The sequence below is a fragment of the Mesoplodon mirus genome, assembly GCF_964341445.2.
Source record: "Mesoplodon mirus genome assembly, chromosome: 12".
NCBI classification, from domain to species: Eukaryota; Metazoa; Chordata; class Mammalia; order Artiodactyla; family Ziphiidae; genus Mesoplodon; species Mesoplodon mirus.
Window position 1 is genome coordinate 52425224 of NC_138988.1, and position 27360 is coordinate 52452583.

The following is a 27360-nucleotide window of genomic DNA, read 5'->3' on the forward strand; positions in this document are numbered from 1 at the left end:
CTAGAGCCCGTGCTCAGCAACAGGAGAGGCTGCCGCAATGAGAAGTCCACGCACTGCAACGAAGACTAGCCCCCCTCACAGCAACTAGAGAAAGCCCACGCGCAGCAACGAAGACCCAACGCAGCCAAAAATAAATGTAAATAAATAAATTTATAAAAGAAAAAAAAACCAAAGGGAATTTTTCTGAGAAGTTATTAAAAATAAAGGGCAAGACTGGTGGGTGGCTGGCAGGTGCTTCCACTGCCCCCTGCAGCACTGTCCCCAAAGCAATTCCTTCACTTTGAATTTCTGTCTTCACTTTTATTTATTACTTTAGAAATTCTTTTATTGAAGTGGAGTTGATTTACAGTATCATGTTAGTTTCAGGTATACAGCACAAGGATTCAGTTTATATATGTATATATACTCCTTTTCAGATTCTTTTCCCTTATAGGTTATTACAAAATATATAGTATAGTTCCCTGTGCTATACAGTAGGTCCTTGCTGTTCACTTACATTTATATATAGCACACATTGCAATTTTTCATCAGAAAATACCTCATTTGATTCTCAAACAAAAAAAGACAGCCCTAGGCAGACGAATGCAAATGTTACCATCCTGTAGAGTGATGAGGAAACAGGAGGCACAAAGCCACACACTTTTGCTGACAAATATTCCTCATCAAAATGGTGGCTCAGTGGTTGAGAGTCCGCCTGCCGATGCAGGGGACACGGGTTCGTGCCCCGGTCCGGGAAGATCCCACATGCCGCAGAGCAGCTGGGCCCGTAAGCCATGGCCGCTGAGCCTGTGCTCCACAACGGGAGAGGCCACAACAGTGAGAGGCCCGCAAACCGCAAAAAAAAAAAAAAAAAAAAAAAAAAGGAGGCTCCAGCAGAAGACAGTGACCACCAACACTCAACACAGCGCTGCTCATATTCCAGGCATTAACTTAACATAAACAGTCGCCATCGCCAAAAACAGGAAACACGAGTGCCCTCCAACTGGCGAACGTATAAACTGTGGTACATTCATACAATGGAAAACTACTCAGCAACAAATAGGGAGGCACCACTGATTCAAGCGAAGGCAGCTTGGCAAGTGGAAAAAGCCTGACTCAAGGAGTCAACACTGTCAGATTCATGATCTTCTGGAGAAGACAAAACCATAGGACTGGAGAACAGGTAGAGGGCTGCCTGAGGCTGTGGCTTGGAGCATTTGGGGTGACGGGATGCTCTGTACTGAGCACGGTGGTGACCGCACTCTATGCTCCTGTCAAAAGGTGCAGAATTGTACACGAGAAAAAGGTGAATCTTACAGTGTGCGTATCTACCTCAGTACAAAAAAACAAATACCAAAAAATCAAAATAGGAAATCACCAGACTTAGTAAGAAGTGAGGCCTTCGCTCTCAGCCTAAAGTTCTGCAGCACAAACTGCCCCTTGAACTGCAGGACAAAGCCAGGGGGGTGGGGTGGGGGCAGGTCGTCCCAAAGGCCGAGGAGAGGAAGGGGAAGCAGGGAACGGAGCTCCTTCCTGCAGGGCCGAGGCTCCTCCCCTCACTCAAGATTATAACCATAATGGGTTGCACGGGTCTAGCTCACACCAAGGAGGTACCCACGGATGCCCCGGTGCACCAGCCTTTGGGGAAGGCAAGGAGAATCCCCCAATCCCAAACTGGTTGTGTAAGCTCCACAAAGAAAGGGATTCGGGGCGATTTTGCTCACTGCTCTTTCCCCAGGGCCTCCTGCTTTACACCAAATCTGATTTCATAGAAATTCAGGTCTGCTTACCTAGAAATTCTCTGCACTTGTTCCATTTTTACTTAAACTGTGTAATTACACAAACAAGTACGAAGAACATACATAGGTCTGGGAACAAAAGCAGCAGCCTCTCTTGGTAAACACATACATGACTCAAGAGAGCTGGAAGCAGGGAGTGGGCTGTCCCTGGCTGGTGCAGCCTGCTGGCAAGTCAACAGCAAGCTGGGTTAGTCGAGACTGGAAACACACTGACAGGAACGGCACTGCTAACTTTGGACACGTTCTAGTCCTCCTTAGCCTGAGGTCTCCCCCCGTATTTTCAAGAAATTTTCAAATGGAATCAAGCACCAAGTGGTGCTGCCGGAAGGAGTGACCCAAGCGCGATTCCATCTTCCCAGCTGTGCTGCTTACTGAATTCTTATTGTCTCTCAGCTCGAACCCACCCTCCCGAGTAGGCCACATCTCTGCTTTGCTCGAACCCACCCTCCCGAGTAGGCCACATCTCTGCTTTGCCCACTGAATCCCTGTGACTCCGACAATAGGGGATTTGAGGGGGAAAAAGGCTTCGCTCTCTGCTGTCTTGCTTCCTGGGTGGTACCCTCAACAGACTTCTTACTCCAGCGTCATGGGTCCCTGGCCAGACCCACAGGTACCCTCCTATGTCTTAACGACTCCAACCTTTTCTCTTCCGATCTCCCAGCCCTTGGGTGGGAGCTGCTTCCCACAGCTGCGGCTTCCCAGGTACCCAAGTGCTCTCTCCTTGCAGTGCAGCTTCTCAGTTAACTCAAACAACACCAACAATTCTTTACGTTAAATGACCTGTTAAAGTAACTAAAGTGGCTCTGGCTCCAGACTGATATTTAGTTCTTCTACATATCAGTAACCACCCCCGCTAAGAAGGATAAAAAAGGAGGGGATCCCTAAAAAACAGAACTACCAAATGACCCAGCAATTCCACTCCTGGGTAGATATTTGGAAAAAATGAAAATGCTAATTCGAAAAGATATGTCCACCCTTATGTTCACAGTAGCACTATTTACAATACCCAAGATATGGAAGCAACCTAAGTGTCTGTCAACAGATGAATGGATAAAGATGTGGAATAAATATATAATGGAATACTACTCAGCCACAAAAAAGAATGAAATTTTGCCACTTGCAGCAATGTAGATGGACCTAGAGAATACTATGCTTAGTGAAATAAGTCAGACAAAGACATCCGTTATTTGTGGAATCTAAAATATAAAACAAATGAATAGCAAAACAGAAACAGACTTACAGACATAGAACACAAACTAGGGACTTCCCTGGCCAGTCCAATGGTTAAAGACTCCATGCTTCCACTGCAGGGGGCACAAGTTCGATCCCTGGTGGGGCAACTAAGATCCCTCCCACAGCAGTGAGGCAAAAAAAAAAAAAAAGAACAGCAACAAAAAAAAAGAACACAAACTAGTGGTTACCTGTGGGGAGAGGGAAGTGGGTAGGGGGAAGATAGGGGCATGGGATTAAGAGGTACAAACTACTATGTATAAAATGGATAAGCAACAAGGATATACTGTACAGCAGAGAGAATTATAGCCTTTATTTTGCAATAACTTTTAATGGAATATAACCTAAAATACTGAATCACTATGCTATATACCTGAAACTAATATAATATTGTAAATCAACTATCCTTCAATTTAAAAGGGGGGTGAGGAGGGCTTCCCTGGTGGCGCAGTGGTTGAGAGTCCGCCTGTCGATGCAGGGGACACGGGTTTGTGCCCCGGTCCAGGAGGGTCCCACATGCCGCGGAGCGGCTGGGCCCGTGAGCCATGGCCGCTGAGCCTGCGTGTCCGGAGCCTGTGCTCCCCAACGGGAGAGGCCACAACAGTGAGGGGCCTGCGTACTACAAAAAAATAAATAAATAAATAAATAAAATAAAAGGGGGTGAGGGGACCCTAACACCTTTCTTAGGGATGCTGAAAGGAAAAATTAGATAAAAGATCAAGACTACATTACATACCCTCTGCTACAGTCAATCCAATGCAGGCTCCTCGAAACCACTCCTGCCTTTCTTCCATCTTCTACCTAAATCCCACCATTCTCCAAGATTCATCTTAAACTCCTCTCTTTCAACCCAAACTCATCTCCCAGTCAGAACCTCTGTTTAGATGCCACGAGCTTTTAACACTTATATTTCCTCTGGTAATGTAAATGAGACCATATATAAAGTAGCCACCCAGGAAGGTAAGAATCCCCCTTCCCCATCAACTACTTTCTTCCAGTTCTGTCTTCCCAGTAGACTAACCACAAGGCTCCAGCATCCTCAGCAAGGAGCGTAATTCCTAGCAGAAAACAGACATTCAAATATTTTGATGACAAATCTTAACACATCAAGTCCTGTCAGCAATGAGAAACCGCCCAAATTATTTCATGGTATCAAATATCGCTTGGCCATCAACCAGCAAGTATTCTTTTAAGAAGGATAAGCAACATATTTAATTTCATGAAGAAGGAATTTTACCCGTTTGGCTACAACTTGCAGGAAAAATTGAAGCCAAATTTTTTTTTCAGGAGACTCACACAGTTATGTACATGTATACTGAAACAAATTTTTCTAACTCCTTCTTCAAAGCATCTTCGTATAAATCATAACTCCCCTCCACAAATAGGTCTCTAATACTACTACTACCATTTCCACCTGAAAGGTTAAGTGACTTGTCCAAGGTCACACAGCTACTTCCGCTTAACACCAGGTTGTGAACCCAGGTCTTCTTACTCTAAAGCTCGTGCTCTTGTCTTTACACCAAGAAGCTACAAGCATTTTCCCATTTACTATTCCCCTTTTAATCCCCCAACTACATAATGTGAGAGAACATTTTCAGGGCATTCTGTGGCTTGAAAAGGAAGAGATCTCCTTTGTTTCTGGCAAAGGGATCAAGGCAACATCACGAGCATATTCTGATTAAACCCAACTTGCATCACCACTGAGAACCAGCAACCTGGCAACATCTTTCTCGAATTTGTCCTTAAGTCCACTAACATCAACCAAGGCCAGATCTGGTGTAAGAGCCCCACCAGTGCCAGAGTAGTTTCTCTGAAGTGCTGGGGCCACAGAGCGAGAGTACTGGGGCAAGAGCAGGTGGGAGTCTCCACTGCCTGAGATCACGGAAGAACAGGCCTACGTTAGAGGTTGGTTGACAGAGGAAGTACCCTTCTCACTTTGATACTGTAGAGATCTGCTATGAGACAGACATTATTTCAAGAGACTAATTAAAACTCAAGACCTCGGACTTCCCTGGTGGCGCAGTGGTGAAGAATCCGCCTGCAGATGCAGGGGACACAGGTTCAAGCCCTGGTCCGGGAAGATCCCACATGCCACGGAGCAACTAAGCCCATGAGCCGCAACTACTGAGCCTGCGCTCTAGAGCCCGCGAGCCACAATTACTGAAGCCGGCGCCGCTGAGAGCCCATGCTCTGCAACAAGAGAAGCCACCACAATAAGAAGCCCGTGCACCGCAACAAAGAGTAGCCCCTGCTCACCACAACCAGAGGAAGCCCGTGCACAGCAACAAAGACCCAATGCAGCCAAATAAATAAATATATATATATATATTTTTAAAACACACAAAAAAATTAAGGCCTCTTCCTTGCTAAATCATTGTTCTGATAATACTTCGCATTAAGTTCATTCTGGAAGGAGTAGTCACGGTAATGACGGTCACACTCACTTTTGCCAAGAGACCATACTGTGGCCCATTTGTAACTACCTGTGTGCTATTTAATTTTCTCCTTAATAACTTAAGAAGACCAAAAACAAGATAAAACACAAAAAGCTAAAGATTCAAGCAAGAAATTTAATATTAAACATCAGACTTGGGCTTCCCTGGTGGCGCAGTGGTTGAGAGGCCGCCTGCCGATGCAGGGGACACGGGTTCGTGCCCTGGTCCGGGAAGATCCCACATGACGCAGAGCAGCTGGGGCCGTAAGCCATGGCCACTGAGCCTGTGCGTCCGTAGCCTGTGCTCCGCAACGGGAGAGGCCACAACAGTGAGAGGCCTGCGAAAGAGAGAAAAGAATCCGCCTGCCAATGCAGCGAACACGGGTTCAAACCCTGGTCCAGGAAGTTCCCACATGCCGCAGAGCAACAAAGCCCGTGCACCACAACTACTGAAGCCCGCGTGACTAGAGCCTGTGCTCCACAACGAGAAGCCCGCACACCGCAATGAAGAGTAGCCCCCGCTCGCCGCAACTAGAGAAAGCCTGCGTGCAGCAAGAAAGACCTAACACAGCCAAAAATAAATAAATAAAAATTAATTATTTTTTTAAAAATCAGACTTTTATTACTAGTTTCAAAAAAATAATAAATTTGCCAAATATTGTATATAAATAGTAGTGTGGGGAGTTCGCTGGTGCTCTAGTGATTAGGATTCCAGGCTTTCACTGCCACGGCCTGGGTTCAATCCCTGGTCGGGGAACTGAGATTCCACAAGCTGCATAGCACAGCCAAAGAAAAAAAATTTTTTTAATTAAAAATTAAAAAAAATAACTTAGCAGTGTGAAAAGAGTGCTAGACTAGGTAAGTTCCTGCTTAAGTCATTTCATCACCCCAGCCTGTCTCCCCATTTGTAAAGTAGCAGTTTTTCTATGACGATTTAAGGCCTTTCTTCTGATAACTGAAGTTTCCTTTTCAGGAACACCTAAACACACACCTGACAACACCGTGAAATTAAAGCTTATAAAATATTCCAGTCCCTGAAATCAGACTGTTCCCTTGAGCAAGTTGATCCATTTCCTTGAAATGTCATGGTGCCAAAAAAGATCAAGTCTTTAAAGATTAATGGTTGTCAAATACATCATATAAAATGTGAACAGAAACAGTGACCTTCCATCTCTTAAAAAAAAAAAAAGCTGAGGGCATTGATGTAGCCTCTAAACACAGTTGTGCCCATCTTTTCCCATAGGCTCGGGGAGCCATAACTCTAAGATGGTCTAGACCAGAAGTTAAAGTTGAGGTCCAGTTTTTCTAAGGTGAAACAAGTTATATGCATGTTTCTCCAGTTCACTTTGCATCACCTGAAAGAATCACTACATCCTTCCGTTTAGATCACAGTAAACTGACAGAAGCCACAATTTCCAACACTGACATTAGTTTTCTTCTATAGCATCCCCTCTGGGGGAAAGAGGGGTGGGGTGAGGAGTTTGCTGCAATACTCAACAGTTTATTAATAAAAGCTATTACAAACAACAAGGTCCTACTGTATAGCACACAGAACCATATTCAGTATCCTATGATAAACCATAATGGAAAGTATATTAAAAAAAGAATATATATATGTATAAGTGAATCACTTGGCTGTACAGCAAAAATTAACACGTTGTAAATCAACTATACTTCAATTTAAGAAATTCTTAATTAAAAAGAAAAACCTGGGACTTCCCTGGTGAGGCAGTGGTTAAGAATCCGCCTGCCAGTGTAGGGGACACGGGTTCAAACCCTGGTCCCGAAAGATGTCACATGCCACTGAGCAACTAAGCCCGTGTGCCACAACTACTGAAGCCGGTGCACCCAGAGCCTGTGCTCCGCAACAAAGAGTAGCCACCACAATGAGAAAACTGCGCACCGCAACAAAGAGCAGCCCCCGCTCGATGCAACGAGAGAGAGCCCAACGCAGCCAAAGATAAATAAATAAATTTATAATAAAACAAAACAAAGCAAAGCTATTACAAGTGTTTACAATTGGCTTCTACTGTGCTACAGACTCTTTAAATATGTTAACTGGAATCTTTAACACTGCAAAGTGTTACAGATGAGAAAACTAACGCAGAGCAAGAAATCTCAACCTAAAACCACACTGCCTAAATGCTTAAGTAAAAATAAAGCTAAATAAACAGACAGCTTTAATAAGAAATATCACAAAAACATTATCCCAACTCCTACTAAAACTTCCTTTACCATATCCACTTTTCTGCTCAACACTTACCCAGTACAAGCCTACAGATGATCCTAAGAGAAAGATCTCCCTCTGACACTGATCTCAAAGAGAGGCAGATGGCACAGAACAAAATCTGCGGATGTGGTCTATATAAACACACCATAATCGTGACTGCTGACGCAACCTATTCACAATTCTCATTTTTTAAACACCTGTGCTGAAGATGTTCTATCAGATCCATATTTAGCAGCAAAATCTCCATGTGCAGATTTTTTAGAAGAACATCTTTATAACTATCCCAATTAGTCGAAGACATTAAAGAAATCTGCAAACTCAACTGGCATTTCAACAAGGCTAGATGGAAGGAAATGGCTGCCCGAACTTCCCAGAAGCAACAATCACAACTAAGGATACAGTTGCTGACAGATGTTTGACAGAGGCTGGGCAGGGGAGTTTCCAAAGCCCACTCAGGGACCCTCAAAATTCACAAGATGTGGGAGCCATGAGGGGAGCCCTCAGTTGACACAACTGACCTGGACCCACTTCATTGTCTTGTGCACACTGCTCAGTTTCATTCAAATCGCATAAATATTTTTTTTAATCCCATTAACGATGACAGAATGTGCAATTTTGCATAAGCCTGTCGGATCAAGAAAAGCTTGTCAGATAAATAATCACAATCAAGAATTGCACCCTTGGGACTTCCCTGGTGGCGCAGTGGTTAAGAATCTGCCTGCCAATGCAGGGGACATGGGTTCGAGCCCTGGTCCGGGAAGACCCCACATGCCACGGAGCAACTAAGCCCGTGCGCCACAACTACTGAGCCTGCGCTCTAGAGCCCACAAGCCACAATTACTGAGCCCGCATGACAACAACTACTGAAGCCCACACACCTAGAGCCCATGCTTGCAACAAGAGAAGCGACTGCAATGAGAAACCCACACACCCCAGCAGAGTAGCCCCCGCTCACCACAACTAGAAAAAGCCCACTCGCAACAAGGAAGACCCAACGCAGCAAAAAATAAATTAATTTTTAAAAATTGGCCCGATGTCTTCAGATTAAATATGAATCTCTCAAAATTTCAGTTGGGTGTTAGTGGGAGATTAAACCCAGGCATTAGGGGTCTTCCCCTGTTTCATTCCACCATACCTTCAAAGCCAACTGTAAGCCAACTATCTAAAATATGAAGGAAACTGGAGATGCAATCTGAAGAGGCAAGGAATTACGCTGGAATAGGGTTTAACCCAAAGTTTCAGATGTAAATTGCCCACGCTCACCCCCCCTACCCCTCCCAATTTTTCTGTTAACAAGCCAGAGTCTTGTCAATCAAAACAGTCAATCTGGTTTCAGTCAACTAGGTTTGTGGGTACAGACAAAACCTCAAAGGGAGAAGCATAATTTAGTATTGAAGAAGCAGGAGGTCACATCAACTGAAGAGGAAAGATGGCTCAAGCCTCCTCCTGCAAGTCACAAAGCTTGAAAGGTCAAAGAACGAGGAACAGAGTGGGCTGCAGTGGTGGCACCTTTTGCTCCTTTTAGGCAACTGTAATTCTTTATCTGCTCTCTTCCAAAATAAGAGAGATGGCACAAACAGCCTTAGTGAGTCAAGCCTTCGACTCTTGGTCAGTGTTATGGGGAAAAGGGGGAGGAAACACTACTTTGAAACCGCTTGCATGGTAGAATTCTTCTCAACCTTTCGCTTAAGTGTCATGAAGAATGACATCGAAATGGTCCTTTATTAGCTAAGAATGAATACATCTGAAATAAACCTTGCCCTGTGTGAGGAGCTGGCGAGTAAGCAACCCATGTGACTTCAGTTAGCACCAAAGGAAATAAAATTTGGAGGGGATTAAATTTCAGAGCTATATAGAATTATCAAGTAAATTAAAATTCCTCATAATCAGAAAAACTTATAAAACCCTTTCTTCTGGCAAACTACCTCAACAACAAAAGCATTTTAACCATTTCACCTCCTCATTTAAGGCTTCCTCCGAAACGAACTCCCTTTCTATATACGCAGAGAACTTTTTAAATGAAAACATAAAAAGCCAAACAGTTGTGCTCAAAATTTTACATGTTAGGAGAAATTAGAAAACTACACATTTTAATGTTGGTTTTAGTGACCTGAAATATGTTTTAAAATTACATATGTGTGCATTTTCTTCTTCTTTTTTTAATTGGCTATGCCTCGCAGCTTGTGGGGTCTTAGTTCCCCAACCAGGGATTGAACCTGGGCCCTCAACAGTGACAGCATGGAGTCCTAACCACTGGACTGCCAGGGAATTCCCCATTCATCAAGCATTTTCTTAATTCAACAGATTTCAATCTACAAACATCCACCTGCTGAACTAGATTCAAAGCAGGAACCTCCAATTATTTCCAAGGTATGGAAAATTTGGTTTTCTGGTAAATAGGTGAGATGTGTGTGCTATGCAGACACACATCTACCTAGTCCTATAGAACGGGTTGAAGATGGGGCACAGAAACAACTAGAATGCACATTTCTACTCACTTTTTCTCTCTTGTCCTTAAAAAAAAGGGCTCTTGCTATAAATTTTACAATGTACAAAACACACACATATTATTTTAAAACGTATACACTGAGAGTATGCATGCCTGAAAAAACTTAGACTCTGGGATTGCAAAATAAAATACATTGGTGCCAATTCTAGTACAATCCCCATTTACAGGAATTTATTCAAAATAAGATACAAGAATTCATTCCACAACCAGTTATTTGAGGCAGCAAACCGTCTTCCTCAGTGGTTTGAGGCTGATTTTTTGAGAGTGGTTTCCTGGGGAAAGATAGTCCCCCCCAAGCCTAGGATGGCTCAATACTTAGGGTCACACTGGATTGGAATTCTAGAACCTATATTTCCAGGGAGTGAAAATAAAGTGTATCAGCACCTACACCCCATTTTCCATACGGGAGACTCAGGAAAATCCACCCCCACCCCTGCCTTCATAACGGGGAACAATACTGCCATCCTCGAGCTACAAAATATCCCTCGGCTCAAGTTGGCAACTGGGTCACCACCACCCTCCTCGCCCCCCCACTCAGTTGACAGGGCCTTTCCCGGGGACCGGAACAGGCTCAGACCCCACTCGGCTTCTCGCCATTTACAGAATCCTACCGCCCGAGCTCTGAACACACTCACACACCCTTTCTGCTTCCAGTGTCGCCTACAAGGCAGCCAAGGGCTCACATCCCACGTGCAATTAACACATTAAAAGGCACCTCATGAAGGTGGGAGCAGCGCGCTCCAGTCCCACTCAACTCCCTAATTCTCCCCGCCAGATGCGTGCAGACCCCGTCTCGGCCCCGCCGCCTCCCGCTTGCCGAGGCGGGCTCCGGGCCGGCCGGGCTGGGGCCGGCCCACCGCCGCGGCGCCTCCGCCCGCCTCTCCCAGGCCCCGCGGGAGGCGCGCGGCCAGCGGTCAGGAGCGCGGGCCCCCAATTCCCGGCCTGGCTAACCGCCGGCCTCGGCGCCTGCAGGCCTTTCGGACTGACCACCAAAGCGAAAAACCCAAACTCTGTTTTTTAAATGGACCAAATACAGAGTGAGAGCAAACAACCCTCATCATTCCGATGGAAAACCAGCTCCCTCCTTTTAGATTTTAAAATTAAGTTTTAAACCAGTGATCAGAACACCACCTTGTTAGTCCTGAGGGGCCATTTCCGGGGGGGTGCGGGGAATGCTTAAGGAAAGCAGTCTGGGAAGAGACCCTACCGGCTGCTCCCCGCACCCCTAAGTGGCCAACTGTCGGAGGCACCCTCCTTAAAATTAAAGGAGAAGAGCCAGGCGTCGGGGCCCTCTTCCCAAGGTCAGGTGGCATTAGTCACCATCAGGCAAGGGCGCCCTGAATTATTTAATGGAGCCTGTTGACCCGGGAGGCAACTCAGTAAAGGAGCACGTTTCAAAAACTGAAGTAGACTGTACCTACTGTAAAACACATGGATTTAGGCATCCAGTCCGACACAATCAAACAGAAGACAGGACGATCGTCCTCCACAGTGCCCTCAGTCTCCTTTTCCCAATCCGAAGAATGGTTTTTTTAAAGGAACAATATTACTAAACTCTGAAGGATCACTCCCTTGGAAGAAAACGAAGAATTTAGGCCATGGGTGGGATCCCCTCTGTGAACCTGGTGCTTTCCCTCCCAACACTTGACTTCTCCATTCACAGCATTGGTTTGTCCCTTTAAACTTAAATTCCCTAACATTCCAAATCCAGGAAAGATTAAAGAGATTTAACAACTGTTTTCCAAGTTTTCTTCTTTTAATGAAAAACCAAGAAAGGGAAGTAGAATTTTGCTCAAAACTGAGCAAATGTCATGTTTTAAAAGGACAGTTGGTCTAACAGTGTAATATCTTAGTGCCTTTGCCAAACAACTTCAACCTAGTATTGCACACGTTAAAAAAAATCTAAATGTTCAGGGCATCCAGGTACCTCCCAGGGTGAGGGGTGCTACACTTCACACGCTCCCATACCGTTTGAATGGTTTAATAATTTAAAAAGTGTATAAACCTTTTACAAGTCTGGCAACACTGAGCATCTACTGTTTTAACCCAAATAAAACGTATGTGGATCTTTAACTGGGAATATAAATAAAACCTGACATTTAAACTCAACTGCTGGGAGGGAGGGTTCAATCAACGCCCCTGCCAGGAGGGAAATTGTGGCGGATTCAAGGCGCCCTCTCCCTCCCCCTCCCCCTCGACGCTAATCTTCCCGGCGAATTGGCTCCCTCTTTCCATTCCCGGGATTCGGATCAGTATTTAACTCAATCCAGTTTTGAAAGAACCTACTAGACACATTCAGCCATAAATGTGGGAAAACTTCAAAGATGAGTCCATTCAAAGCTTTAAAAAGGAAGGAAAAAAATAGCTGCCCCTTAGGCTTCAAACCGAGAAAGAAACTTTTAAAATGAGGCGTCCACAACAAGTAGATTAGAATTTCTTTTTTCCAATAGGAGAAGCCGGCTTAAGGCCAGCAGGCAATAGCTCCGCCCTCCTCCCCAAATAACAGGTTAGGCGTGGAAAAGGCTGCGCTCGGCAAGCCTCAGCCGCGTTCGGAACCAGAACGCCCACTCCACCTAGCATGCAGCCAACTCGCACCAGGAGCCGTCTCCTGCCCGCGCCCAAGGCAAGACTAGCACCAGGTCTCACCAAGGGCTACAGGTAGATCGCATTAAGTCACCGACCCTCTCAGCAGAGGCTGCGCCTCAAAACTTCTGGCCCCTTCCTCCAATGGGTTCGGGTGAGTGGAAGGTGGCACAAGATGTGAAAAATAAGCAAGAAAGGTTTATTCAACAAACAGCCAAAAGAGCCAAATAAGCTCAAAGGCTGCCGTGCAGCCCTCGGACTCTGCGCACCCGGTTCGAGCCGCGAGCCCCAGGTTGAACGGGGTGGGGACACCTCCCAACCAGGGAAACCGGTTCCCGTAGCGATCGAAGCCGGGGCAGGCGGGGGCGGCCCAAGGACTTCCAGCTTGGTGAGGGCAATGGGCAAGGCCCCCCGATTCCGCTGCTCCCTGTGCAGCGGTGGGCCCACGAGGCCGAAGGGCGATTCCATACAAGGGAGGTTCAAGGGGCCAGAACACGCTTTTTCCACGGTGCGGGAACAGAACCGCGGAAGGCTGTTTTCTTACTCCACACAAGGAGGCAACGACTGCTACGGTGTCCCAACAAAAAGCACAGTTCTCCCCTCACAAGCGCGCAAGTGGAAAGCAGGTCTACACGCGCAAGCGCACCCCACACTCACCCACACGACCATCTATCTCCTCCTGGTTCATGCCCTACTTAAAAGCAACAATCGACGAGTTTTACAAACATAAGGTTGAGGAAAAAAGCTAAAGGAGAGCCCTCAGCATGCTGGGAGGCCCCTGGTGTGCCCGCACAAGGAGACCACGTCTACACATACACACGTTTCCATCTCGTGTCTCACTTAAAACAATAGCCTGCACGCTTTGTCAAACAGGAATGAGGAAATCAAAGTCCCTAAAGAAGAGGGGGTGTCTCCAACCTCGGGAACCGTCGGAGGGCAGAGGAGGGACCCCCGTACACGGAGGCCAGGTCTACACAGTCGCACACAACTACCTCCTCCCAGCTCATGCCTAACTGGAGACAGCGGCTGCCACATTTTGCCGCACAGAAAATTCGATACAGAAGCGGGGGACTCTGCGTTTTGGAACCCCTCGCAGCCCGCACACAGAGGCCAGGTCCTCTCCACACACACTTCCCAGGTCAGGATCTGCTTGGGGCAGCGACTGCCGCGTAGCCAAAAGAAAAACGAGAAATCCGGAAGGGAGAGGACCCCCTCCCCTTGCTCGGGGGCCTGCCCGGATGCCCGCGCGAGCACCCACGCGGCTCCCCGGGTGCCAGACCAGCGCCCCACGCCGCCCGGCCGCAGCCCCCGCGGGAGCGGCCCCCGAACTCACCTCGTCGTCGTGGTGCTGGCAGAAGCCGAGGCGCTCGGGGAAGACCGAGAGGATGGAGAAGGGCGCGCCGGGGAAGGGCGGCCCGAGCCCGAGCTGCTGCGCCGCCGCGGCGGCGGCGGCTGTGGGGCCGGGCGGGCCGCGCTCGATGTAGTGGTCCTTGGTAAGGCGCACGCGCTGGTGCGCGCGGACGCAGTTGTCGCACAGGTGCTCCTGGCAATCGAGGCAGCGCGACGAGGCCGCGTTGCCCTCGTCGCAGGAGCTGCAGCCGTGAGGCCGGCGCAGCAGCAGCGCCGACGGGGAGGCCGCGGGGCCGCCGGGCGCTGAGCGGGGCGGCGCGGGCGGCTGCGGTGCTGGCGGGAGCGGCGGCGGTGCCGAGGCAGAAGCGCGCGGGTGCGCGTGGTGCGCGTGGTGCCGGTGGTTGCTGTGGCCGCCCGCGCCCGCCGCGGCGCCGGCCCGCCCGTTCTTGGGCGGCGGCTCGTCGGTCGTGGCCACCACGGCGTCGAGCAAGTTACTGAGCAGGAAGGCGGACGAGGGCAGTGCGTCCATGCCCGCCGCCTCGGCCAGCACGACCTTCTGGTCGCACACAGGGCAGCGCAGCTTGAGCGGCTCTCCCGGCGCGCCGCCGCCCGCCGCCGGCAGCCGGTGCGCCTCGAGGCACGGGCGGCAGAAGGCGTGCAGGCAGGGCAGGACGTGTAGGCGGCGCGCCGCAGCCCCGGGGCCCCCGCCGCCGCCCCCCGACGACGTGGACGTCTGCGAGGACGACGACGACGCCGACGAATTGGAAGAGAGCGGCGCCGGCGAGCCGCACATCTCCTTGCACAGCAGGCAGATCTGGAAGTCGGTCTCGGAGAACGAAGCCATTTGCAACCAAGCCCGGAGGAGGGAGGAGACCAGAGAGGAAGAGGAGGAGGAGAGGAGAGCGCGGACGAGGTGGGTGGGGGAGCCGCCGACTCACTCAGAAAAAGGCATCAATTAGGCCTGCGATCCAGGAGCCGGCACCAGAGCGGCGCGGCCCGCTCGGCCTCGCCGCGTCCGGCCCGCGCGCTGCCACCCCCGACGCTGCGGGCATTAAATGCCTCTCCGGAGGCGACACAGATTCCTCCCGGAAAAGGACGCGGGGGCCGCGTGCCTTCCCGAAGCGGGAGCGCCGGAACAAGTCCCGACACGCGAGGGGCGAGCGGGGGGCAGGGAGGTCAGAGGACTCCCTGGAGCAGCTGTAGCTTAGCTTCTCGCCAGCCGAGGGGAGTCCCCCCAAGTCGAGTCTGCTGTGCAATCCCAGTCCCGGCGGGAGAAGCAGAATTTGGTTCGACGAGTATTTGGTGCGTGGCTTTTCTTTAAACGGATTTAGTCTCTTCTTGGGACAGGAAGGCTCCCCAAACTAGTAAAGGCGGGAGCGGCGCGATGCCGAGCCCGTGTCCCCCCGCGCGACGCCGACCTTCCCGCCGCATGACGCGGCGGCCAGGGGCTCCTGGGTGGCCCGGCGTGCGGCGCTCCGGGCTTGCGCACGGCCCGGCGCGGCCTCCCTGCAGGGCGGTCGGCCCCGCCGCAGCTGCAGCTAGTGGGAGCCCGCTGCGGCCGCACGCGTGTAGTACGCACGCGCGCCCCACGCGCCTCGAGTCTCCCGCGCGCCCGCCGAGCCCGGCCGCGCTGCCGGCGCTTAACACGCACGCGCGCCCCACGCGGCCCTGGGCCCTCTTGCCCCCGCCTCGCCGGGCCTGGGCGCCTCCAGCGAGCTCCTTCTCCGGTTTAGCCGCGCCGTAACGCGGGACCACAGGTCCCCGCGGGCCGTCGTGAATTATTCATCGGCAGGAAGATATTAGATGTACCCGCTGCCCGCTCCGCGCGAGCCGTCGTGCAATGCTATCCGAGCTCCGCGCGCGCCCCGCGCCCCTCCTCCTCCTCGCGTCCGTCCTCTCTGAAACCTTGGCAGCGAAGGGGGATCACATTTCCTTTGTCATCGGGCCATTTCGCCCTCGCGTTGGTCCCCCCCCTCCGATCCCGAGCGGCGGGGACGGAGCCTCCACCGGGGCGCGCCGGAATCAGTGGAACCGGCAATGGCCCAGCGCGGTGAGCTCGGGAGCCGCGTGGTCAACGCCGCCGGCCCGCTCCCGCGTCATCTTCTTTCTGAAACGAGTCGCCGAGCAAGACTCGGGTGGCCCCGGCAAGCGCTGCTGCGCCTACCGGGCTTTGCTCGCGCCTTGCGCCCTGGCCTCCTGGGGCTTTGAACAACTCCCCAATTCGGGTTGCCTGCGTGCACGCGCGCGCGTGCCCCCTCTTTCTCTGCTTTGCCGCCTCTTCCTCCTCCTCCTCTCAGTACGCTGGATATTGGGACTGATCGGAATTCGGAATCCTTTTAATCTCCAAAGGAGCAAACTCACTTCCGCCCGAGTGCTGGGAGGGGGCTGGGGGAGGGGACACAGGGGAGGGGGTTCCAGGCAAACAGGAAACATTAGCCCTCTCGGCACGGCTCGCTTTTGTGTGCTCCCTCCCTCTAACCTCCTCCCTTCTCCGGGCCGCAGGGGAGATGAACGCCCCCGGGCTTCAGTGTGACGACCTTTGAAACCTTCCGAGCGAAGAGTGGAGAGCGACTCTTCCGTTTATTTAAAAAAGAAAAGATTTCATTCTGAATCCCGGTTCTGCAGAGGCTGATATCCACTGCCCGTGAGATCTGGGGTCCCCCGACCAAGACCTTTTTTTTTTTTTTCTCCTTTTTACGTTTTCTTAAAGACTGCATATCTGTGATCAACACCAAAACATCACGCAGTTGGAATTAAACGAATCTGAATTTTGATCTGCGGAGGGGCCGGTTTCTTTTTTGAGTTTTACTGGGGGAAGTGGGGGGCAGAGGGCAGCTGTTCTGGGGAGGTTCCCGGTGAAGGCCCCGCGGCCATCTGAGTGGTGCCCGAGGCTGCCTGGGCGGTTCTGGGAAAGGAACTCGCTGGGCCCTGGAGAGAGACTAACTTGGAAGAGTGGAGAGGGCCACATACCAGGATTTAGAGGGTATTTGGTGTGGAGGCCAGCGGGTGGAACAATTGTCCCTGTCTTAACACCATCAAGCTGTGACTGACATCTTGGGTCCCACTTCTACAAGCAACAACCTGGATGAATCTCAAAAACATCATGTTAGAAGAAAGGGGCCAAACACAAGTTCAGTTCATAGTGTGTGATTCCATATACAGGAAATTCTAGAACAGGCAAAACTAAGCTTTGAGGATAGGAAAAGAACCCTTGGGGGTGAGGGAGTATTGACTGGGAAGGGGAATAGGAGAGAACCTTCAAGGGTCGTGAAGTAGAAATATGTTTGTGTGTACATTTGTCAAAACTTATAGATCTGCCATTTAAGATCTGTGCAAAATTTCACTATGTAAATTATACTTAAATTGAATTCAACCTACTAATCATGCCTGTATCATAAAAGTGAAAGAAAAAAGAAAAAACACTTTATACACAATTCCAACTCCTCCTCTGAATTTGCTCCCCAGAATTCCTATCAACCCGGAAAGAACTCTTAGATCAACCTGCTGGACAAACATGCTGAAGGCCCCAGGCTGCAGAAACACCACCCTAAAGGGAGAAAGCCATTGTGGGGCCGGTGCTGTCCTCAGATGGGAAGAATTCTAGGACAAGCTAGCAGCCAAAGTCCTCAGCTGCTGTCAAGAGGGCTCTCCTCAGCACCTGGAGTAAATCTAAGCTCAGTGAACATTCACCGAAATGTGTGAGGAGTGCAAAAATTATTATCAAATAAACCCAGAACATGTCAATTGTATCTCAATAAAACCGGGGGGAAAAAGAACAGATTTCCTTCTTTGACCAATGAAAGAGAAGTAAACACTTTATACTTTAAATGTTAGAACTAACACAACATTGTACGTCAACTGTACTCCAATATAAAATTAAAATTTAAATAAATAAATATTAGGAGCTTTTCATGCAACTATCTATTGCCAATACGTGTTTGTGTTTCTTCCATAGTTTGAGACCAGCGTGTAAACAGGTACATGCTCACACATGAATTTTCCTACAGATTTTGTACCATGCTGGCCTTGCTTCAGCAGAGGTGTTGTATGTATTCTTTGGTTTTGTTTCTTTTCCTTTCTTTGATTGTTTTTAATTTCTTTCCTTTTCTTTCTTTCTTTCTTTCTTTCTTTTTTTTTTTTTTTTTTAACAAAAACAAGAGGAAAACAGATGGGGGAAGAGAATTGCCAGAAGGAAGATGGCCCCAGAGGGTCAGAAAAGGGATGGGCCAGACCTGCTGTCTCCCTCATGGTTGGCCCCACCCACCAGCATCTAAAAAGGTTTAAAAAAGATGACCAGAGAGGGGGAGGGGAGAATTAGCAGTCCTCCTGGTCCTATGACTCTAAATATCTTGCAAGTGGATGGCAGAGATGGAAAGTCAGCTGAGGCACTGTAGAGGAGCAGGAAGGCTGTAACTCCAGAAAGAGGAATCAAACTCGACAGCAGTTGGTGGGTTAGTTTCCTGGGGACAATTGCTCAGAATAAGCCAAAAAGAAAAGAAAAAAAGAAAGAGGAGGAGAAAAAAAAGTCTTGATTTCTATTCATGAAGTAGCTTCCCCTTCCTTTCTTGAATTGACAGGACATTGCCAGGAAACAGGGCTGCAGTGTAAATTGTTAAATTAGCACTTTTCTAATTTCCATTAAGACTTAATTTACCATTGGTGGGAAAGAGGGAAATTTTTAAAGCAACTAATTTAATCTCAATTGTATAGAAATACAGTTATGATTTTTTAAAATATGGTATAGTGATAAAGAACAAATTAGGATGAGATTTTAATAAGACTATAGCTTATCCATGAGAGGAACAGGAGCCGTATATCCAGATGAAAGGCCAAAGACCGTCCCTTTCTGTAAACTAGTATTAAATTTTTCACTGCCATCCTAGCTAATAAACACCCTTTTTTAGCAAGGGAGGAGCAAGCAGCCATCCAGTTTTCCCTAACATTAGAAAGAGAGTATGTATATATCTTTCCTAATCCTGAAAATAAATCATTTGTATTTTAATCAGTAACTACTTATTAAAAGAAACCAGCCCTAAAATGATGTAGGCAGTAAATTTGCACAGTCTTTCTCGAATTCATCCATAACCATATTTTGTTTTCAAAGATGACACTGGCCCCTGCTGCTCTCTCAGGCCTGGGGTTGGGGTTCCACCACATTTCCATCGAAGTCAATCTGCATCTGCTTTTTGCATCTGATCCTTTAATTAAATATTTGATGCACCCGCTTGTTTTGATGTCAAACTTGCACCTTTCACCATCATCCTAAGGGTGCTTTCACATAATTTTTAAATACATAAATCACCAGAGTATTCTTTTTAAACATTAAACAAACATTACATCACAATAACTCTTTTAAACCGTTGGGGTTAGGGCCAGGGGTGGGGGGGGTACCAGCCAAATAGACTACCCGTGAATCATTGTCTGCATTCTGCCAGCTGAAGGGGAATGGCATTCGACACACCAGGCCAACTCTTAACTCTGCCCTGACTCTGGCCTTGGGGTCATTATGAGAAGTGTGTCAGCTGCTTTCAACAACCCAGAGTTCAGAATAGCAACAAGTAAGAGGATATCATATAAGCTCTAGTCACCTAGAACTTCAGAGACTATAGTAAAGAAGCTTGAATTGCACATAGGAGAGGTAAAAGTCAACATCCAGCTTGGTTAGTTAAATTAGTTCAGAGCTCAGCCAGGCTTATATCCCAGCTCAACACTCTTAACTGTGTGACCTTGGGCAAGTTACTTAACCTCTCTGTGCCTCCGATTTCTCATGCGTGTAGCAGGGGACTGGTGCAAGTACCTAGCCCATCAGGGTTAAATGAGCTACTAAATGTACAGGGCTTAATATAGTACAGATCACGTGTAAGTGCTCAAGCACACAGTTAAATATTAGCTTTTTGTTTTCATTATGGTTATTCAGCAGAGTGTTTTACTGCCTGCCTACCCCTTAAATTTGTCATTGCCTAATCACTACCCTCCCCTGGACCTCAGCATTTCAGGCAACCAATCATGTCCTCTTTCCCCTCCATAATAGAGAGTTGTGGTCTCATCTCCTGTCACTCACAGCTCAAGACCTCGCAGTGGCTGCCTGTGGTCCGCCACGTTTAAGCTAAGCTCTCATCCTACATTTTCTTTTTTTTGGGGCCTCACCATGTGGCATGTGGGATTTTAGTTCCCCTACCAGGGATTGAACCTGTGCTCCCTGCATTGGAAGTGCAGAGTCTTAACCTCTGGACCGCCAAGGAAGTCCCTCAGCCTACATTTTCTAAAATGAAATGTGTATCTTTCATAATAAAGGGCAAAAAACTATAAAAGTTGTTTTTAAAATAAATATAGCAGAAAATCAAAAGATACATAAATCAGTGCATACCGTTAAGCCCGACCAGCTTCTCATTCCTTCTGGAGAGACCCCGTGGGGGGTCCTGAGTCTACATGGAAAGGGAAAGGGGCCCATTTTAGCCCAGCCTCCCGGCCATCCCCACCAAGGTACCAGGCATGTGGGTGAAGCCACCTTGGATCCCCTAGACAATCCCAGCCTGAATATAACCCAGTTGGTTCCACAAGGCTTCACTCAACTGAGCCAGTCTAAATTCCTGACCCACAAAATTGTGAAATATAATAAAATGGTTGTTGTTTTAAGCCACTAAATTTGGGGGTCATTTGTTACACAGCAGTAGATAATTGGGACACTCCACCCCCACCTGCCCCATATTTTCTGCAAGATTAACATCCCTAAGTTTCTTTTCTCTCTCTCTCTTTCTCTCTCTCTCTCTCTCTCTCTCTCTCTCTCTCTCTTTCTCTCTCCCCTTCCCTCCCTCCCTCCCTTACTTCTCTCCTTCCTTTCTTTCAAAACAGCTTTAGGGAATTCCCTGGCAATACGGTGGTTAGCACTCTGCACTTACACTGCCGAGGGCCTGACTTCGATCCCTGTCAGGGAACTAAGATCCCCAAGCCCCACAGCAAAAAAATTAAAAATAAAATAAAACAGATTTGGACTTCCCTGGTGGCACAGTGGTTAAGAATCCGCCTGCCAATGCAGGAGACACGGTTCGATCCCTGGTCTGGGAAGATCCCACATGGCATGGAGCAACTAGGCCTATGTGCCACAACTACTGAGCCTATGCACCACAGCTACTGAAGCCTGCGTGTTGTAGTGCCCACGTGCCACAACTACTGAGCCCACATGCTACAACAACTGAAGCTCGCGTGCCGAAAGCCTGTGCTCCACAAGAGGAGCCACCGCAATGAGAAGCCCACGCACCGCAACGAAGAGTAGCCCCCACTCACTGCAACTAGAGAAAGCCCGTGAGCCCGCACGCAGCAACGAAGACCCAATGCAGCCAAAATAAATAAATAAATAAGACAGTTTTATTGAGGTACAACTGACATAAAATAAATAAACTACACACATTTAAAGTATACAGTTTGAGGACTTCCCTGGTGGTGCAGTGGTTAAGAAACCGCTTGCCAATTCAGGGGACACGGGTTCGAGCCCTGGTCCGGGAAGATCCCACATGCCACGGAGCAACTAAGCCCGCGTACCACAACTACTGAGCCTGTGCTCTAGAACCCGTGAGCCACAACTACTGAGCCCACGTGCCACAACTCCTGAAGCCCACGCACCTAGAGCCCGTGCTCTGCAACAAGAGAAGCCATCACAATGAGAAGCTTGCGCACCACAATGAAGAGCAGCCCCCGCTCACCGCAACTAGAGAAAGCGAAGACCCAATGGAGCCAAAAATAAATAAATAAATAAATAATAAAGTATACAGTTTGATAAGTTTGGATATATGGATATCACCACACCAAGAGAATGAATACATCTCACCCCCAAAAGTTTTCTTGGACCCCTTAATAAACCTCCATGTAACCTCTCCCCAGGCAATTGCTCATTGCTTTCTGTCACTATAGATCAGTTGGCATTTTCTAGAGTTTTACATAAATGGAACCATATAATACGTATTCTTTTGTACAATATGTACTTTTTTTCTGGTGGTGGGGCTCTGGCTTCTTTCACACAGCATAATAACTTTGTGATTAATCCATGGTGTTGCGTGGAGCAGTAATTCCTTTCTTCATATTGCTGAGTAGTATTCCATGGTATGGATGTACTGCAATTTGCTGATTTACCCGTTTGAAGGATCATTTGGGTTGATGGGTCATTTGGGTTTGTTTTCAAGTTTTGACTATTACAAATAAGGTTGCTCTGGGACTTCCCTGGCGGTCCAGTGGTTAAGACTGCCTTCCAATGCAGCGGGTGCAGGCTTGATCCCTGGTCGGGGAGCTAAGATTCCACATGCCTTGCAGCCGAAAAACCAAAACATAAAACAGAAGCAATATTGTAACAAATTCAATAAAGATTAAAAAAAAGAAAAATAAGGTTGCTCTGACCATTCATGTACAAATCTTTCTTTGGACACGTATATCTTTTCTCTTGGAAAAATACCTATTCATTAAATGGCTGGATCACATGGCAGGTGTGGTTTTAAATAGTGGTTGTACCATTTTACATTCCTACTAGCAGTGTATGAGAGTTCAGTTTTGTCTACATCCTCACCAAACTTTGTATAGTCAGTTATGTTTTTTTATTTAATTTTAGCCACTCTTATAGTTGTATGGTGGTATCTCATTGTGGTTTTAATTTTCATTTCTCTGATGTCTAACCTTCTTTTCATGTGTTTATTTACAAATCATAGATCTTCTTTGATGTAGGGTCTTTTGCGGTACGTGGGCCTCTCACTGTTGTGGCCTCTCCCGTTGCAGAGCACAGGCTCCGGACGCGCAGACTCAGCGCCCATGGCTCACGGGCCCAGCCACTCCGCGGCATGTGCGATCTTCCCGGACCGGGGCACGAACCCGTGTCCCCTGCATCGGCAGGCGGACTCCCAACCACTGCGCCACCAGGGAAGCCCTGATGTAGGGTCTTTTTAAAAATTATTTATTTATTTATTTGGCTGCATCGGGTCTTAGTTGCGGCAGGCAGGATCTTTCTTGCAGCACACGGGCTTCTCTCTAGTTGTGACATGTGGGCTCCAGAGTGCCTGGGCTTAGTTACCCTGCGGTGTGTGGGATCTTAGTTCCCTGACCAGGGATCGAACTTGTATCCCTTGCATTGGAAGGAGGATTCTTAACCATTGGACCACCAGGGAAGTCCCTGGTGCAGTGTCTGTTCATAGATTTTGCCTTTTTTAAATTGGGTTGTTTGCTGTCTTACTATTTGAGAGTTCTTTATATATTCTGGATATGAGTCCTTTTTCAGATACATGCTTTGCAAAGATTTTTCTCTCAGTCTGTAGCCTGTGTTTTCATTTCCTTTTGAATAAATTTTATATTTTGATGAAGTTCAATTTATCAATTTATTGTTCTTTTAACAGTTTTCACAGCAAAATTTATTAAAAAAAGAGTGGTTTTGAAAAGTCTAGCATCCAGTGAGAACTACCATCCACAACGTTATAGCTGGGAATTTTTCTCCAAAATATCACGGTCAAGTAACACAATGGAACCATTAAATCTTACACATACACCAAAGAACTAGCACGTTTGACATACAGAGCAAAAAAGGGGACCTCATGGATTAAAGTTTCATGTGTTCATCACATACATTAAGACACAGCTTATTTTATTTATTTAAATTTATTTAATTATTTATTTTTGGCTGTGTTGTGTCTTCGTTGCTGCGCACGGGCTTTCTTTTAGTTGCAGCGAGTGGGGGCTACTCTTCCTCGCGATGCGCGGGCTTCTCATTGTCATGGCTTCTCTTGTTGCGGAGCATGGGCTCTAGGTGCACAGGCTGCAGTAGTTGTGGCACGTGGGCTCAGTAGTTGTGGCTGGTGGGCTCTAGAGCTCAGGCTCAGTAGTTGTGGCGCACGGGCTTTGTTGCTCTGCGGCATGTGGGATCTTCCCGGGCCAGGGCTCGAACCCATCTCCCTTGCATTTGGCAGGCAGATTCTTAACCACTGCGCCACCAGGGAAGCCCCACAGCTTATTTTAGTCCAGTCAAAAATCAGAACTGCATTAAAATATTTAATGTAGTGCAATCAGACCAAAAAACTTAATTTGTGTTTATAAGTGCTCTACTAAATAAACATGGATCATAGCAAGGAACAAAAATTTTAAATCACACAGTACAAAAAAATCTGTAAATAAATGTAAACTACAGTACCAGGAAATATTGAATTATACAATTCTATCAAACTGTAAATGATATATTGAAATGAGGTCCATAAGAGTAAAGAGGGGGCGTCCCTGGTGGTGCAGTGGTTAAGAATCCGCCTGCCAATGCAGGGGACACGGGTTTGAGCCGTGGACCGGGAAGATCCCACATGCCGTGGAGCAAGGATGCCAGTGCGCCACAACTACTGAGCCTGCTCTCTAGAGCCTGGGAGCTACAACTACTGAGCCCATGTGCCGCAACTACTGAAGCCCATGCGCCTAGAGCCTATGCTCCACAACAAGAGAAGCCACCGCAATGAGAAGCCCACACACCGCAACAAAGAGTGACGCAGGTTCGATCCCTCACTGGGGAACTAAGATCCCACATGCCGCAGGGCAACAAAGCCCATGCCATGACTACTGAGCTCCCACGCCTCAACTAGAGCCCGCGTGCTGCATACTACAGATCACACACACTCTGGAGCCCATGGGCCACAACTACAGAGCCCACGTGCCCTGGAGCCTGCCTTCCACAACTAGAGAAGAGAAAACCCACACACCACACAACTAGAGAGAAGCCCGCGCACTACAACGAAGAGCCCGCAAGCTGCAAAGACCCAACGCAGCCAAAAATAAATAAATAAATAATAAACCAAAAAGAAAAAAAGAGAGAGAGTAAAGAGGGTTCCTGTTTTCTAGAAATCGGAAAGATGCCATTTTCCGTATCTTCAAAGGCTATGGGTTTTATATATGGAGAATTCCCTTTATTTATTTTAATTTATTTTATTTAACTTATTTATTTTTGGCTGCATTGGGTCTTCGTTGCTGCGTGTGGGCTTTCTCTAGTTGTGGCGAGTGGGGGATACTCTTCCTTGCAATGCGCGGGCTTCTCAATGCAGTGGCTTCTCTTGTTGCAGAGCATGGGCTCTAGGCGCTCCAGCTTCAGTAGCTGTGGCTTGTGGTTCAGTAGTTGTGGCGCACGGGCTTAGTTGCTCCACAGCATGTGAGATCTTCCCGGACCAGGGCTTGAACCCATGTCCCCTGCACTGGCAGGTGGATTCTTTTTTTTTTTTTTTTGCACTACGCGGGCCTCTTACCGTTGTGGCCTCTCCCGTTGCGGAGCACAGGCTCCAGACACGCAGGCCCAGCAACCATGGCTCATGGGCCCAGCCACTCCGCGGCATGTGGGATCTTCCCAGACCGGGGCACAAACCCGTGTCCCCTGCATTGGCAGGCGGACTCTCAACCACTGCGCCACCAGGGAAGCCTGAGAATTCCCTTTAGATGTAAGCTATCAAATATTAAAGCGGAAGAAGAATCTGTTTTGTTAACCACACATAGTTCTGCAGAAAACAAAAGGAGTTTTAAAGAATAAAGCCCTCTAGCAGACAAGTCTTAACATTAAAGATGCAAAGGGTTAAAACACTGGAATTAGAACACATCAGAAGAAACTTGCCACTGAGGACTTCAAGGCTACAAAATATGCTGACAAAACAGTCTGCGATATGTAGACTAAGGCTTTTGCTAATTTTTTGACATTTACATACTCATGTTACAGCATCAACTTTGGCAGAATCACTACTAATAAACTCAGAGCATTCCTGGCCCAATGGTTCCATCACAGTGGCCAGTGCACAGAATTCTCTAAAGACACTGTGTAAACTAGAACATCGAGGTCAGACACCCAAGGACCAGTGCTTGAATTTAGTAGTAGAATGCTGAAGAAGCTAGAGCCATGTCAATTTATTCTTCTAGGGATTGTGCTTTTGTTATTGTATCTAAAAAGTCTTTCTCTAGGCCTTGTTTTCCTTTTCTATAAAATTGGGATAAAAATAGATGCTAGCGGGGCTTCCCTGGTGGCGCAGTGGTTGAGAATCTGCCTGCCAATGCAGAGGACACGGGTTCGAGCCCTGGTCTGGGAAGAGCCCACATGCCGCGGAGCAATTAGCCCCGTGAGCCACAATTACTGAGCCTGCACGTCTGGAGCCTGTGCTCTGCAACAAGAGAGGCCACGATAGTGAGAGGCCTGCGCACCGCGATGAAGAGTGGCCCCCACTTGCCACAACTGGAGAAAGCCCTCGCACAGAAACGAAGACCCAACACAGCCATAAATAAATAAATAATTAATAAAAAAAAAAAAAAAATAGATGCTAGCAATTTGGGAATTTGGGATTAACAGATACACACAACTTTATATAAAATAGATAAACAACAAGGTCCTACTGTATAGCACAGGGAACTATATTCAATATCTTGTAATAACCTATAATGGAAATGAATCTGAAAAAGAATATATAAAAAGAATATGTATATATATATATATATATATATATATATATATATATATATATATATATAGCTGAATCACTTTGCTGTACACCTGAAACTAACACAACATTGTGACAAGACCTCGCTCAGTGGGACACTCACCCCGGAAACCCTGAGCTTCTGTAATAGAGGGGCCATGTGGAGAGGTCCTGAACATTTATAATGATGGATGGAGAGACAGATACGTAGACAGATGGTAGATGATAGGTAGATAGATGGATGGATAGATAGACAGATAGATGGTAGATGATGAATAGATAGATAGCTGGATGGATGGATAAATAGATAGAAATCCAGAGAGCTCCAACTATTCATATCATCCCAGCCAAGGAACCAGACACGTGTGTGAAGTCCTCTCTAGATGATTCTACCCTCAAACCCTTAGAGTCACTCCAGCCATTCAGGTCTTCCCAGCTGAGATTTCAGACATCGTGAAGCTGATACAAACAACCTCTGCTGTACCTTGTCTGAATTCCAGACCCATGTAATCTGTGAGCATAGTAAAATGGTCGTTGTTTACACAACTACATTTTGGAATCATTTGTAAAGCAGCAGTGGATAACTGGAGCATATACCATTATTACCATATGAAAAAATGTGCCTATTCAAATTAATGAAATACACTATATTTTGAAAGTAGAGCCAGTAAGATGTGCTGATGGCTTGGATGAGAGAATGATAAAAATCAAGAGGTGGGAGTGGGGATGATTCCAAAATTTTTGGCCTGGGCAGTTGGATACATGGTGATACCATTTCTTGAGCTACAGAA

The 27360-nt window shown here is 47.5% G+C and overlaps 1 protein-coding gene across 1 annotated transcript in view; it reads right to left on the reverse strand.

Moving 5' to 3' along the window:
- The window catches only part of TRIM71 (tripartite motif containing 71), a gene marked incomplete at both ends in the record, with an annotated part of 57667 nt that extends 42709 nt beyond the window's left edge, over positions 1–14958 (reverse strand). The window contains one exon of the mRNA XM_082637541.1: positions 14098–14958. Coding sequence (XP_082493667.1) covers positions 14098–14958 — 861 coding nt within the window. The remainder of the gene's footprint in view (positions 1–14097) is intronic.
- Positions 14959–27360: the final 12402 nt, after the last annotated feature.